The 16,990-nt window shown below is 39.0% G+C and overlaps 1 protein-coding gene across 2 annotated transcripts in view; it reads left to right on the plus strand.

Annotated features, from left to right (window-relative positions):
* Positions 1-16,990, plus strand: part of Fgd6 (FYVE, RhoGEF and PH domain containing 6) — a 113,464-nt gene that overhangs the window by 69,377 nt on the left and 27,097 nt on the right. For both annotated transcript variants that reach the window (XM_048803733.1, XM_048803738.1), the window contains exons 8-9: positions 1,456-1,543; positions 14,634-14,684. In XM_048803733.1, coding sequence (XP_048659690.1) covers positions 1,456-1,543; positions 14,634-14,684 — 139 coding nt within the window. The remainder of the gene's footprint in view (positions 1-1,455; positions 1,544-14,633; positions 14,685-16,990) is intronic.

Here is a 16,990-nt window from a genome sequence, read left to right on the forward strand (position 1 = left end):
AAAAAAAAAAAAAAAAAAAAAAAAAAAAGTGTAAGCTGGGTGCTGTAACACATGTCTGTTTTCCCAGCCACTCTGGAGGCTGAGGCTGGAAGATTGCAAGTTTGAGGCTATCCTTGGCAATTGAGCAAGATCCTGACTCAAAATACAAAATTTAAAAAGGCACGGGTTAACTCAGTGGTAGTGTGCCCCTGTACAAATAAAATGAATGCAGAATTGTTTTTACTTGGCCGTTTTGATACCACCTCCAAGTAAACTCTTAGATTGGAGAATGGGTGAGCTTCAGTATGTCTGTTATACATACTGAGGAAAAGAGCTTTGAAGGCAGAATTAGATGCTTTTAAGGTCAATTTAGAATGTGGTCCCAGGTTTGGGATGTGGCTTAGTGGTAGAGTATATACTTAGTATGTGTAAGGCCCTATGTTTGATCCCCAGCACCATCAAAGTTCCTATATGTACTTATTTTTTTTGTAGTGGGGATTGAGTAGTGGGGATTACCTCCGAGTCACATCCCCAGCCCTTTTAAAATTTTTTTCTTTTGAAAACAGAGTCTCACTCTGTTAGTTGCTTAGGACCTTGTAAATTTGTTGAGGCTGGCCTTGAACCTGTGATTCTCCTGCATCAGCCTCCCAAATCACTGGGATTACAGACAAGTGTACCACACCTGGATCCTACATATACTTTTATTTGGCAACTGATTCTTATAGGGTCATTCATCTGAAAAAGGTTTTTGTGTTTTATTTAGAGACTAGAACCTTTCTTTTTGCTGAGGCTGGCTTTTTTTTTTTTTTTTTTTTTTTGGTGGTGGTGGTGGGGATGGAACTTAGGGCCTTGTGCACGTGAGGCAAGCACCCTACCAACTGAGCTATATGCCCAGCTGAAAAAGGTTTTTGCATCCTCAGCCTTGTAAGAGAAAGCATGCTTACCAAGTCTACTCTTAGAGTTATCTTTAGTTTCTATGCGTCTCCCTACCACCACTCTGTTGTTGTTATGAGCATATTGACCCCAAGGCTCTGATTATCATATGAGTCCAATTCCCAGAGGTTTTATTTCTGCCACCTTATTTGGGGGGCTGAGCATTTCCTTCTTAGTCCTTTGGGGTTTGTAGTTAGAACTACATTGGCAAATTTCCCTCTGTGTGGGAACTCCTGAGTAGGGAACGCAGACTGTAGCCATCATGTTCTGTGAGGGAGCCAAGAATAAGTGTTCCCTGGGAGCAGGCATTTCAGAGATCTCCTTCAGGAGAGGTGGGCCTTGGTGGTGAGTCTGGCTATGGCTTCCCTTGCAGTATGATAGCTGTGAACAGTGTGAATAGCTGTCCCTCACCATGAAAGGGAGCATCTCTGAGTCCCCTTCACAGTTGCTGGCTGTTTCAAGTTTGGCTTCCTGAGCTCTTGAACCTGCGTCTCTTGCTTCTTGGACCACATGGTGTTTACTCTGGATGTCTCTTCCTTTCAGATGAGCCCGCGTTGTGCTAATCTGGCCCTCAAGCACTACCTGCTCAAGCCAGTTCAGAGGATCCCTCAGTACAGGCTGCTGCTGACAGGTGGGCTTCTCCATGCTTCACCAGCCACCCAACCCCATTGCCCTGACGAAGCTCTGCCTTTCCTCAGAATGTCTTTTTCTATGATTTCCAGTAGCCACTCTGCTTAATGCATGAATTTATGGTATGTTTATATATTTCACACATACATTCCCCTGAAATGGCCTACTTTTAGATCTTTGTTTTTTCCTGAGCACTCTTACCTCTGGGCATTCATACATGTAACTCCTTTTGCTGTGATCATCTTTCACCATCCCAACCCCACAACAACCTTGAATCATTCATGATTAATATTATTAATCCCAAGAAGATACCTAAGAAGGGCCACTTACAGGAGGAAAAGTTCATTTTTGTTCATTTCAGAGGTTCAGTCCATGGTGGGCCAGCTCCATTACTCTGAGCCTACGGTAAGGCAGACCATCATGGCAGAAGGGCGTGTTGGAGGGAAGCTACTCTGTTCAAGAAGCAGAGAGAAAGGGAAAGAGGGAAGATAACCCCCTCAGGGCATATCCCCACTGACCCACTCCTCTAGCCATGCCCCACCTGCCTCAGTTACCACCCGGTCAGTCCATTCAAACTAGGATGGACTGATTAGGTTATAGTTTTCATATCTGATCATTTTACTTTTGAATATTCCTACATTAACATATTCCTGCAGGAGCTTTTGGGAGGTCACCCCATATCCAAACCATAACGAGGCTTTTAGAGATTAAGTGGTTTGGCTCCACAAAAAAGCTAATGGACTAGATAGGGCAAAGGGGAGGGATGGGGAGGGAAGGGACAAGGGGGTAAAAAAAAAATGGTGAAATGAGATGGACATCATTACCCTAAGTACATATATGAAGAGACAAATGGTGTGACTATACTTTGTATATAAGCAGAAATATGGAAAATTGCACTCTATATATGTAATATGAATTTTAATGCATTCTGCTCTCATATATAACAAATTAGAATAAAAATAAAAAAAAAAAAACTAATGGACATAGTCTCCATACTAAACACAATATACAACACATACTACTAGGTGCCCTGGAATATTTGCTGAAATGTATTGCATGTACAGTGGCTTAATATACATATACATTTGCATTGAGCATTGTTTCAAAGTGGACAAGAACATTGAAATGCCACCTTAACTTTCTAGTTAATTTTTGTAATTTTATGTAAACAGATTTTTGAGGTACTTGGCTCCAGTTAGTGTCTTTAGGAAATGATGTGCATGTTTTTCTCCTTAATCACTTTATCTTAAAAAGAGCTATAGAGGAGGTAGTACGTGAATCCTGGAAAACCAGGATATCCTCATTTCCCTTTACACAAAGGTTTTAGGCCTTCCAAGCTTGCTAGTGACAGATAGACTGCAGATGAGAAAGGCAAGCCTTTTAGCCCCAGGACCTGCTACCCAAGGCATGTCAAATATTTAATTTTAATGTCTAACTGTGAATTGGTCACTAGATTTCTTTCTGGAATGACATAAAGCAAACCAAATAATTGAAGGATATCCTGCCCATCTGTACTTTCTTTCACTTTTGGCAAAGATTTTCAATACACAGGGCAAAAGGAAGTACTGATACACATGTTGTGTTTTTGCTAGATAAATCCAATGCCCTGTCATAAACTAGCTATTGAATAGCACAGGCTATTTCCACAGCTGTCGAATGAGTACTGTTTTTAGTGGCAAAAGACAACTGTGGTTTCAAATGTGAGAAAGAAGCATCATGATTTTGAAAATATAATGGGAAAAACAAATTTTCCCCACTCTATGGTTGATCTGAATAGTAAAAAAGCTACCTGTGGTTAATTTAGGTTGCATGCTGAGTTTATTTTTGTGCAATGGTGAAATGGTAGAAGCCAGTTTTAAAAATTCTTTTTAAGAAAACAGATTTCATTTGTTTTATAATACCTACATCATGTGAACTTAGAGTTATTTTTAGTTTTGATTTGCCTCTGTTTAATCTTAAACCAGTTTCCCCTGTTTTTTAAAGTGGAAAATCTTACCCATTATTCAAGTGATGCATAATACCTTATATATAGCAAGCCCTCAGTAACAGCAGATTGGTTGAGGGGCAAAGATGATGAATGGCTTGTTTGAGGTCACAAAGTTAGAACTAAAAAAAAATATGCTGAATTATTTTTCCAGTGTCTTTTCTTTCCATGAATTCAAACTGTTCCCTTCCTCCAAGCCTGAGCTGAAGTCCTCCATTATCTTTGAAGCCATCTCCAATTTCCCCCATTTCTGTGACCCTTTAGTATCAGTACCATGTGACTTAGCAGATATTCATGTGATACTTTGTAAATTTGCTAATATTTATGCCACTTGAAATAATGACTTCCTTAATTTGCTTATAAACTCTTGAGGTCAGGGACTATATCTTTTATCTGTAATATAGTGACACCCACGCCCCTTCTCCTAAAAAAACTAGATCAGTGTTAGATTCCAGAAAGCTATCCGGGAAATTTTAAATTTATTTATTTATTCTAATTTGTTATACATGACAGCAGAATACATTTCAATTCATAGAACATATATAGAACTCAATTTTTCATGTCTCTGATTATACACAAAGTAGAGTCACACCATTCGTGTCTTCATACATGTTCCTAGGGTAATGATGTCCATCTCATTCTACCCTCTTTCCTACCCCCATGCCCATCCTCTCTTCTTCTCCCTCCTCTTTGCCCTATCTAAAGTTCCTCCATTCCTCCCATGTTCTCTCATCCCCCACCCCCATTATGGATCAGCATCCACATATCAGAGAAAATATTTGGTCTTGGGTTTTTTGGGATTGGCTAACTTCACTTAGCATGATATTCTCCAACTCGATCCATTTCCCTGCAAATATCATGATTTTTTTCTCTTTTAATGCTGAGTAATATTCCATTGTATATATATACCACAGTTTCTTTGTCCATTCATCTATAAAAGGGCATCTAGGTTGGTCCCATAATTTAGCTATTGTGCATTGTGCTGTTATAAACATTGATGTGGCTGCATCACTTGTAGTATGCTGTTTTTAAGTCCTTTGAGTATAAACCAAGGAGTGGGATAGCTGGGTCAAATGGTGGTGTAATTCCAAGTTTTCCAAGGAATCTCCATACTGCTTTCTAGATTGGCTGCACAAATTTGCAGTCCCACCTGCAATGTATGAGTGTGCCTTTTCCCCCACATCCTCGCCAAGACTTATTGTTGTTTGTATTCTTAATAGCTTCCATTCTGACTAGAGCGAGATGAAATCTTAATGTAGTTTTCATTTGCATTTATCTAATTGGTAAAGATGTTGGACATTTTTTCATGTATTTGTTGATTGATTGTTTATCATCTTGTGAGAAGTGTCTGTTCAGTTCCTTGGCCCATTTATTGATTGTTATGATCTGATTGTTCCCTATTTTGTAAGATGTTTTTCTACTGCTACTGCCAACATGACCCTGTCTATACACTTATGTTTAGACTTTAAGTCTTAAGTTTACATCTCTTTAAGTATGTTAATTAAATGTGTCCCCATTGGATAAACAACTCAATTGATTTAATCCTGCAAAATAGCCTTGTTAAAATAAGTACTTTGATTTATGTTTCGGAATTTAAAGGTATTCCAGATGCATAAGATGTATAGGAGCAGAAAGGAAGAATGAGAATTTATTTGAGGCAACTCCTTGTAGTAATGTTAATTTATCACATATTTTAGGCAGAATGGGGGATGGTTCCTGTGCCTGCCTTGGAGTGTAGAGATTTGTACCCAGTTTGCTTTCTTTGGAGGGGAAGATTGAGAAATGCATAGATAAAGGACTGATAAAGTAGGATTTCTTTTGGAATTCTTTAGAGAAAGATTAAGTGGAAATCCCCTGCTAACAGCAGTCCTCGCTCTTGTTCAAATAACCATCCTTTTGTTTTTGCATCGTTTTTTTTTCCTGGACAATTTTAGGTTCTCTAGGGTATTCTACTGAGCCTATCTCTTCCTTTATTGTAGTAAAAATCTTCCAACTAAGTTATCAGTAGGGGGGCATTTGCCTTGCATTCACAAGCTCAGTCCTCCAACAGCAAAAATTGAATGAATGAATAAAATGAATTCTTGGTAGAATTTTTTTTTTTTTTAATCAACTCCAAGTAGGATCTAGCACATCTGGAGAGGTGACATGTCCTGCAAAGTTCACCTAAATATTATTAATTAAGGCACATATGGGATCTAGGAGAATATGTACAGTTATATAATGAAATATTTAAGGAAAAATAAAGTGAGTAATTTACTTAATTTAAGCCTAAAAGCTTGTAAATTTTCTTTCATACTGGTTACTCTGTGCCAGGGCATTGGGCTAGATTAAGTCTGTTTGGGGTTCAGATCCTGTTTTAGGTTGGGAAGAATGGAGATCAAGAAGCAGCAATCAGGAAGAAAGCAAACATTGTCTAGGAGCCACATTCATTTACTTTTGATGCTTGTTTCCTACCCTCATGTGTCTGCAGGGTAGGAATTGTCTTTATTGTCCCCCATTATGTCTGGCACAGATCATGACACATGTTGGGGACTCAGTCAATTGAAAGCCTCAGGGAAGGGACTGGGGGCCATAGCTCAGTGGTAGAGCACCTGCCTCGCATGTGTGAGGCAATGGGTTCGATCCTTAGCACCATATAAAAATAAATAAAGATATTGTGTCCAACTACAACTAAAAAAATATTTAAAAAAAAAAAAAGAAAGTCTCAGGGAAATAAAAAATTGCTCTTTCTTATGAGGTTCACAACCCTCATGCAGTAGCACCAATGAATGTTTGCTGGATTATGAAGAAACACTAAAGAGTCAAAGCATTCTTCATGTCTCCCAGGCACGAGATTGTGGAAAGGACTGAAATCCTTCCCTCTCACCTCTTCTTCCCAGTAGGATCTACCAACAAGTTTTCTTGCTCCTCTGATCCCTGTTCTTTCCATTTCCTTGTGATGATCCAGATCAGCCTTTCTCAACATAGCACTTGCAGCAATCCCTTCCATACTGGTCTGGCCACATCTTATCACACCCTGTGTCACTTAGCATATTATTGCTTAAGGCCTTTGCCTAGGACACACTTTCATTCTGTTAACTATAAAAGTTGAAAATGTCCTTATCTGTAGTAGTTTATAACCCAGAATTCCAAACCTTTTTTTTTTTTTTCCTTTGCTCTAACTGCAGAAGGTTTCTCACAATCTCCTGAAACATGTCCTTCAATGCCACATTCTCTCATTCACCACTCACTCAGCAAATATGAATACGAGCCACCCTGAGCTGGACACTGGCAGACAGCTCAGCAGTGGCTCCTGCCCCAGTGGGGCTTACAGCCTCCTCTCTGAGGCTTCACCCAACTGCTTAGGCTCCCACTGAGCTCTTCCCCTCAATCCTAAAAATCCTGTTCTCACCATTTGTTATGTGACTGAATCTTTCAATGATTTAATTATTCTACAAATTTGTGTTAGGTCTTCTCAACTAGATTGTAAAGCCATTTAAGTCAGAAGCAAAATAAGTGCAAATAGCAGTCACACAGCTATTTGCTTATTTTGAGTGAGAATGTTCTGGTGATTTATTATTTTTGCAAGGGTCACTTTTTTTTTTTTTTGCTTTGAATGAATATTTTATGCTACGCAAATATACAGGTTATGTAAAAAAGCAAAGTCCCTTTTCATCTTCTGCCATCCAGAGATGACTATCATAGATACTTTTAGTTTTTTTCCTCTACCGGTGTTATATGTTGTAAATATATATATATATATTTTTTTCAATAAAGAGCCTTTCACTTGTGGAAAGTTACTACATTGGTGCTGAAACAAGTTGAATCAGTGAGGATCATAGAAGGGAAAATATAATGAAAAATATAATTTAAAAATTCCTCTGAAAAATCTTTTCCACTTGTATATTTAGAGGGGAGAAACAATCCTTTGAACTTTGATTCAATGTGGATCAGGTAGTTTCTTTGATCTTGTTCAAAATATTTATATTAAATAAAGTTGCTTTAACAATATATCATGTTACTTTTTCCTGTAGTGTTTTCCTTTTGTCTAGGATGGTATTAATTCCCTTAGGTTTTAGGAATCCAGGATTTCCCATGTCGGTAGAACCTGGGTTATTAAACACATCTGTTACAGTATTCTGGTGCTATAAACTTAGCTGTGAACAGGCTTATAATCAGATTCAAGCACTCAAACTAGTGGATTACTCTTAAAAAAAAAAAAAAAAAACAACACACACACACACTAAAAAACAAAACTTCTGTTAAGTAAGTATTTGTTTTAAAAATCCAGGGCTAATATAAGTCACTCTTAACACTTTCTCTAGGGGCAGAACTTGATAGAAAGTGAGGCTGTCCTGGACTATAGCCAAGGAATTTAGTTTCTGATGAGCCCAAAGGCCCTGATATAAGGCAGTTCTGTCCATGTGAAATAGGAGGATGATACCATTCAGAACTGCTGCTGTGAATTAGCTCAGCTCTTGCTCTGCTGCAAGTCATTTTGAATTGTGGTTTTGAACAATGTGTTTTGAAAAAGATGTTACTAAATAATTTATATCTGTGAAGTATTTTAATACTGTGGAAAGACTTTAGGATATCAGAGGTAAACACACTTTTGTACCTGTTCTGTTACCTTAGAGCTTTTCAGTGTAATCTCACTTTCTTCGTAGAACAGGAATTCTTCACTTTTTTTGTGCTTGAATCTAGCTGGAAATCTTAACACAGCCTGTGTCCCTCTCAGAAAACTTTTTAAGTTATAGGATTAATTACATAAGATTGAAAGGAAAACTAATTGTGCTGAAAAACAGTTATTAAATTTATTTATTTATTTGTTTGTTTATTTAGACTGAGGACAGAACTCCCAGGGCCTTGTGCATGCTAAGCATACCCTCAGCCCTAAAATATATATATATATATATATATATATATTTTTTTTTTTTTACTGAAATTTTCTTTTTTATTCTTATTAGTGAAAATTAATGACATCATACTGTTCATTTAATTAATTTGACCTAAAAGCTAAATATGCAGCTTTCTTACTTAATAAGGGGAAATTAATTTTTAAATATATTCAAACTGACCTTTAAATAGATTTTATTCATTACAATGCATGAAAGAAACAATGAATTTGAATAAAGCTAAAGTAAATGTGAAGTTATTACCTGTTAGCTTTTTTAAAAATTTTTTTATTTATTCTAATTTGTTGCCCTAAAATATCTTAAAAGTGTGGCATAGTAATACCTGTGCTTCTTTAGGACTTCATGAAATAAGATCTGGTGGCAGATCCAATAATTAACATGCTTTTTAAGGTAGTGGTAAGAATCAATAATATTTTGAGTTTTCTGCTGCAACTGTGAGGTGTTATTTAAAATACCTTGATTTCCATGGTGATATGTCATAGGTATGTAGGTTGGCTGCCTACCATTCACTGTGGAAAGAAAAATCTGTATTTCAGTTACATATTCATGTGCTTGTTTCTGCCCATCCAAGATTGCTGAGACCCTGACTTCTCCCCATAGACCTTACTGCAAAACCATTCTTATTCCAATTCTGAATACAGATTTGACCCAGATTCCCTGGAAGTAGCCAAATGCCTCGGTTGCTGGGACTTGTCTTGGCAAAGATTTAGCAAGCAGAATTTGTTGCTAGAGTTTCTCTCACAGTTTTTGTCGGAATCATGGGCTCCCATCAGGAACTGTTCCAACTGGAGAAAACACTGAAATTTAGTTAAATTTGAACTTACTTTGTGCTTATATTTTCTTTATTTTTCACTGGGCTGTTGGATAGCAAAATATGCTATAAACCTAAATTTACTCTTTGTTGATAGGATGGTGGGGAAAAATATGGATAAGAGCTTTTTTAAGTTTGGGTTAACTATGCCAAGGCCATTTCTGTACTCTTTAACGATTCTCACTTGATAAACTGGCAGCCTTAATGATTGGAAAATGTATCCACTAAGAAACATAGTCTCAGCCAAGGCAAAATAATTTTTACTTTTGATGAGAGACTTCTTGTGGGTTTGACTCATCATCTAAGGGCATTTTGGGTATGCTTAGCCTGGAGAAATTCTTCTGTCCGTTGTGAGATCTGCTGCAAAAGTAACCTAGGATGAGCCTGGAGTCAATTTTGGTTCCTGCGTCCTCTGGGGGTACAACTTTGAGACTACAGTTATCAAAGTCTAGTACAGACACAAGCTTCCTCGTGTGGCTGTACTCTGCCCCAGGGTACCTGAGTGAGGTCCGAGTGCAGCCTGTGCTTTGTGGCCATATTTTGTGCCCTGCTGAGGGGTGCATCTGCCCAAATGAAGGGGCCTTTTCTTATTCACAGAAAGGTACTGCTTGCTTTCCAAGCCATTAGCCTGGAGGCTGAGAATCCAAAAGGGCCACTCCCCCGCCCCCCCCCTTAGGCAGGCCTGGGCTGGGGATGTAGCTTAGTGGTAGAGAGCCCCTGGGTTCAAGAACCAGTACTACAACAAACAAACACTACTTACCACTTATCATCTGAACCTGTTAACTTTCAAGAGCAAAAAAGAATGGTATTTATAATTATTGCCTGGACAACAGATGTAAGGGAAGATCATCATGGGCAAAAGTGGAGTATAAAATTCTATATATTACTATGTCAAATTGAGCATTTATAAGAAAAGGAAATGGTTGAAAATTGTACTCATTATTTTAGAGAGGTGTTATTTGTGGTTTAAGTTTTCTCTTTTGTTTTTGAATCTCCAAATTTCTCCTAATGCATTTTAGAATTAAACAAAGTATGCCTCACAGTGCTTTAGAATGAGAGTCATTACAGTTTTCCAACCTGCCAGCCTGATTCTTTTATGTATGGGGATACTGACATCCAAAAATGCTGTGGAGGCTGGAGGTGCAGCTCGGTGGTTAGAGCACTTGCTTAGCATGTGTTAGGCCCTGGGTTTGTTCCCCAACACCCCAAAAATAAGTAAAAAAGAATAAAAATGCATTTTTAAGGGACTGAGCCTTGACTCAACATGACTAGACCAGGGGAGTAAGAATTTCCATCTTCTGATTTCCTTTCAAGGCTCTCAACTACTTCACCAAGCTGCCTTGAAGATGTCAATCTTGTAACTTGATGCTTAGATGTTTATTTGGGTTTTTAAAATGGTCTGTACTTTATTTTACAAGCCAGGATTTCTCAGGATCCTGTAATTCTGTATGTGTTGCTGAGCTCACTAAATATTTATGGAGGGAGGAAGAAATCTGAATAATACAAAGCAAGAAATATCCTTAAATTCGAAACACTTGTCTCTGGAATGTTACCCCCCTCATATGCTCATTTCCTCTGTGCTCTGCCACCAACACTTTTTCAGCACACAGTCTAGGAATCCGACTGGGAGTTCAATGTAGAGAGTCCCAGCTTCCCACTGATGACTAATTTTTAGTAAAGGTTAACTGTAGAGCTTCGGAATAGTTTCTCTTTTCAGTTGGCTAATGACTGATGAGGTAATCAAGGAGTACTAAGGCTTACTAGGAACACTTACAGAGAAAAGTTAGACCTTTAACCAGGTATTGTATTTGCTAGGCCCTCCTCTTTTTATCCTTGGCCTTGCATGAGTGAAAAGGTAACTTGCATATATCCCTGGAGATTGCACTTGGTGTGTTTCTGTTACTTTTGTGCTACTGACAGGCTTTGATCAGGAGTTAATTAACTTATAAATCAACGGTGCCACCTGGTGGCCAGAGGATACATTTTTGTGGTGCCCATACACTGCACCAATTTTCATTTTTCTTTGATTAAAGAAACAACAACAAAAAAAGTGAGTGACATCTGATGCACTTTTATTAGTGAAATTTTGAACAGTGCTCACTTTGTTTGGGCAGGAGCAGGAAAGCCATAAGATACTACAAGTCTCACATGGCAAACTGAAATGACTGTTCTCCCCATTGTTATTATGAAAGTTTCTCCAGGAAGCTTGGTCCTAAGTGGTAGGTGGTAAATAATTCCCATGACCAATGCAGGCCTGTCTGTCTAGTCTCCTCTCCTGGGTTCCACCTTGGTTATAGCAGTCACTGGGGCAGCTCGCGGTTTCAGTGCTCCTCCCATCTGACTCAGGGTGATCAGTCAGACACTTATCATGCTGCATCTAAGGCACTGGGTGATTCATAACTGTTTAAGGGGATCATATTCCTGTCTTCTTGAAAAGGTAGAAGTTCTCCGAAGGATATATGGCTACACAACCCTAAAAGCATACATGGAAGGATAAGTTGGAAAATTGGATCTTGGAAAACATTAAGAGGTTTTCCAAAATTGGCAAAGAGAGCAGACTTAAATCCATCACTTCCACGATAGCATGATGTTGCAACACTTTTGTGGCATGTTTTCTGCTTAGCCAATTTGTGTATATAGACTTGGTTCTTAAAAGTTCAGATTGACAGGCCTGTGGTCGAACTTAATTATAAGCAAAACAAAAAGCAGCCCAAAAGCTTATCAGGCTCACTCAGCACAGTGATTCTGAGGTCAGGATTTCCTAATATGGACATCTTCTAGGGATGTAGAGAAATGTCTGTTTGCTCAAATATATTTCAGTTTTGAAGACAAAATTGAAATTTGTCATGTATCTGGTATTTAAGCAAACCTGCTTTCCTTTCCATACACTTCAACTGACTAAAAGCTTAAAGAAAATTACTTTTGATTCATGAGATAACTCAGGCATTGAGAACCTCTAACAAGAAAGGTAAGTTTGTCTCAACCACATCACTCCCAGCAACAGGATTATTAAACAGTTGGATTTGCCAAACATGGCTTATATACAGAAGGAATCAGAATGAGAATAAGGTTATTTTTTTTTTCATTTCTAAGTAGAGCTAAGTATAATGCATAATCAATGTATTTTGTTAATTTCTGTGGTTTTCAGAAGCTCTTCCATCAGAGGCATGCTCTTCAACCTGTGAGTTGAGATTACTTCAAGTTGTAAATAGTGAAGTGATTCCTGCCAGGATGGAACCTAGGCCCCAGTGCAGGGAACCTCAGTGTGGTTATACACAATGTTTCATCACAGCTCACCGCCAGTGCTGGGTGTTGGTAATATGCATGTCTAGACTTACACAGGCTCTTGGATCAGTGTCTCAATGACTTAGGAAGTTTCAGCAGTTGGGCGTGTGTGGGTCATTATTACGTTCAAAAAGCTGGCACTGACATCCAAGTTTTCCTTTGTGCCTTTGAGCATGACTTCAGAATCAACAGGATGAAACTGTATCTGTTCCATAGTGTTGCTAAATAGAGATTGGGTCTGATAGCAATGCATTCAGTCTTTGAACATGCCTTTCCTCCTTTTATTTTCTGGACTCCTACTGGCATTCAGATTGTTTTCTGCCTTTATTGCCTTTTACCTAAACTAAGACACAATCCTGCCTTTAAATAAAATGTTGGGGGACTGGAGTGTAGCTCAGAGGTAGAACACTTGTTTAGCATGTGCAAGGCCCTGGGTTCAGTTCCCAGTTTAAAAAAAAAAAATTTTTAACCCATTAAGCATTTGTTATCCCCTGTGTGCAAAACTCTTAGAGATAAAGGTGATGTGGGTCCTGTCCTCAAGGAGCTTTGAATCCAGTGAAAAAGAAAATGATAGAAGGCATAAAACAAGTAACTGCCATGTCAGATCCTATTCACAGGGAGAAAATGGTTCTTTCAAATGGAAAGTTTTGTAGGAGAACAAAAAATTGAGATAATCCTTGAAAAATTTGAGTTGAAGGCTAGGAGTATAGCTCAGTGGGAGACCACATGCTAGCATGCAGAAGCCCTGGACTCAATCCCCAGCCCCCCCCCACACACACACACATACACCACACACACACACACACAGAATATGACTTGAATTATATACAGTGACAATGAAAATGATTTAGAAGAAAGGAGTCCTAGAGACAAAGAGCATGGAGCAAGGAAACATGAGAAGTGTTGAAGGAATTATGCACAACCCATTATGTGGTTAAGGACAAAGGGTCAGATGAATGGAAAGGGACCAGGCAGTGGGGTATGGTAAATTTCATGGAAAGGAATTTGCACTGATTTGATAGATACAGGGAAGCCATCCTGTGTTTCTCAGCAGAGAAGGAGGTGTTCCCTTGAATTCCTGTGACATTCGTTGGTGTTGAAGATTTGTTACATACAACCGTTTGCCTCGGTTTCGTCTGTCTTTTCAGAAGTACTATATACCATACTGTTTATTTGTCAGCCATCTTCATATAGACCAGGATTTCTCAGCCTCAGGCATATTGACATTTAGGCCAGATAATTCTTTGTTGTTAGGCTTTATTACAGGGTGTTTAGCAGCATCCATAGCCTCTAGCCACCAGCTGCCAGTAGCACCCCCTTAGCCCCAATTGTGACAACTAAAAATGTCTCCAGACATTAGCAGATGTCCCTTGGTGAGTAAATGTGTCCCCACTTGAAAACCACTGATTCAGGCACATGTATTGAGTTCCTTTGGTGCCCTGGGCATTGAAGGATGCTTAGATTAATTGTCTTAGAATTTTGTCCTAGATCTGACTGGGTGCAGTGGCCCATGCCTATAATTCCAGCAGAAACTGGAGGTAAGAGAAGCATAAGTTCAAGGCCATTTTAGGCAACTTAGCAAGTTCCTATTAAAATAAAAAGTAGAAAGAGCTGTGGATGTAGCTCAGTGGCAGAGGGTTCATAGGTTCAGTCTCCAGTACCGTAAATATATATATACACACACACACATATATACATACATATGTATATGTATATATATGTGTGTATATATATATATATATATTTATTTATATTTTACTAGATTTGGCGGTTAAGGTGTTTGATGTATGTTGGGGCAAAAGAACAACTGAACAGGCACCAGGAGACCTGGATTCTGGTCCTGGCTCTGGAACAAAGAGATCATGTGATTTGAGTGAGTTCTTTTACTCAATCATCTGATTCCTTCACAACGATAAAAGTGACTTCTAAGGGTTTGTGCAGCTCTGATTCTAAGTCCTGATTTCAATTTTATTTTCAAGGCTTTATTTTTCCATGTTTTAGAAAGTCAGCACAAGTTGGAGAATAACAAAACCAAGTGAAATACTGAATAAGAAGATAAGTGTTTGGAGGCTCAGTGCTTCATTGTGCTAAAAGCTATAATATTTTTTTTTTCTAGATTATTTGAAGAATCTCTTAGAAGATTCTGGAGATTACAGAGACACTCAAGGTAAATAACTTTTGCCGTCCCATGTTGCAAACGTTTCTGTATCATGTTTTATTTAGACCAGGAAAGTAAAAAATATACTGATAGCAAAACCCTTGTACAAAATTGTTCGGTTCATAAGAAGGCTTAAAGCTTTTAAAAAAATCTTTTGGACAGATTAAAATAGAACCAAGTAAAGTAGTAAAATGTGGCTAGTGACAAGAGAGACTGTAGGGGTCTCTAGAGGTCATAGGCAGCCCTACCAAGAGCCAGCTTCCTGAGAGAATGGCCCTGGCATGGCCTGGGGTCAGGACACTCCTGAATGTGCTCAGTCACTCTGTGCCCCTGTTCAAGTTCTGTAGATGTCCACTTCTTCATCTTTCAAACATAGCGATTGAATGAGAAGATCTGCAGGGTTCTTTTAAGCTTGAAGGTTATGAGTCCATGAAGTGCCTAAGCTATATGAATCAAGGATAGTCTAAAATACCATGTTATTTTGGGATTCTTTAATGATGATATATTTTTTAAAGTTCCATTTCTTTTTAAAGGAAAAGCAGTATGACCTGCTTCTTCTATTCTGTGAACATATAATCTAATTGATGAAGAAGTCTATAATCCCCATGAAATAAAGAATAAAGCAGACGGGCTGGGCACAATGGTGCATGCCTGTAATCCCAGCTACTTGGTAAACTGAGACAGGAGGATGGCAAGTTGGAGGCCTATGTGGGCTAGTTAATGAGACCCTGTCTCAAAATTTTAAAAGGTGTGGGAATGTAACTCCTTGGTAGAGTGCTGCTAGGTTCAATCCCTAGTACTCAAAGAAAAGAAATGAAAGCAAATGGCTTTTTTTCCACTCCTCCTTTTGTTCCTCCTCTTCATTCTTTTATTTTTTTCCTCCCAGTGCTGAGGATTGAACCCAGGCTTCCTGCATACTGGGCAACACTACCACTGAGCTGTGTCCCCAGCCCAGCAGATGGTTGAGGGTGAGGATGCCTGAGAAGTACAGAATGATTTGAGAGAAGGAGAAAGGTGATAGTTGGAGAGGCAGGAAGATTTGCTTAGAAAGAAGAGATCTGGAGAGGAGCTAAAGGGTGGGCAAGAAGAAGAGTGAGCATTGCTGAACAAAGTCTGTGCTGTGAAGATAACGATTGTTGGCAGAGGTTGGGGGTTAGCTCAGTGGTAGCACATACTTGGCAGGCTGTAGGCTCTGGGTTCAATCCTTAGCACCAGGAAAAAAAGAAAGAACAAAAATAGTAGAGAGATCTTGGCAAATGGGACCTCAAGAGACATCTGTTCCATGTCCCAGAGCTTCTGCCTTCAAATAAAGTGAGTCGTTAGCTCCATTTTGTGGATGAAACAAATATAGGGCCAGAGATTAAGAAGCTTGTTTAATGGAAATTACACACTTTCACAAAGGCATAAATTAGAATAAACAGAGAACAGTAAGATGCACTATATACCTACAGGCCACCAGAAGAGTGTGGTGGGCCGCTGCGGATTAGGTTGCCTGAGGGTGAGGGAGATGAGATAAAATACACCTTTGCGAGGTAAGCTGACAGCCAGCTGAAGAGTCACCAGGCCCTCTTGTAGAGATGATGTGGGGAAAGCAGAATCGCAGAATGGACTGGAGAAGACAGAGCTTGGAGACCAGGTGACTAGGTCACAGCCGTTTTATCATTCATGCACTTCTTACATCCCAAGGCTTCTCTGCTCTACCCACTGGGAGCCCCATCAGGCCAGAAAGCGGGGAACACACATAGGGTAACATGGAATATGTGCTCTGATGATCGTGCCAGGTGCATAAATTCTGATATATGGTTGGGATTGCTATATAAGGAAATACTGCTTATCTTTTTTTTAATGGACACAATACCTTTTATTTTATTTGTTTATTTTTTATGTGGTGCTGAGGATCGAACCCAGTGCCTCACACATGCTAGGCAAGCGGGCTACCACTGAGCCACAACCCCAGCCCCTCTGCTTATCTTTAATAACAGTGAAAGGGCTGGGAGCGTAGCTAGAACTCTGTCCTAGCTTGAGCAAGGACATGGTTTGATCCCCAACATTTCTCTCTCCCTCTCTCCCTCTCTCTCTCTCTCTCACACACACACACACACACACACAAACTAATCGCAATAATATGTTTAAAGACTATGGAAAGTTTCAGGGTTATTTTTAGAGAGTCTCTTGATGAGTTACAGTAATTAAACCAAAAAATCTCAACCCCTTTTAAAAAATTGGTCTTGTATTTTTTTTATCATTGATAAACATCATCACTTCCACAAAGCCTCTGAAGGGCATGACTATTCATCATGTGTTCATTTTTTCTC

This window comes from Marmota marmota, unplaced genomic scaffold (assembly GCF_001458135.2).
Source record: "Marmota marmota marmota unplaced genomic scaffold, marMar, whole genome shotgun sequence".
NCBI classification, from domain to species: domain Eukaryota; kingdom Metazoa; phylum Chordata; class Mammalia; order Rodentia; family Sciuridae; genus Marmota; species Marmota marmota.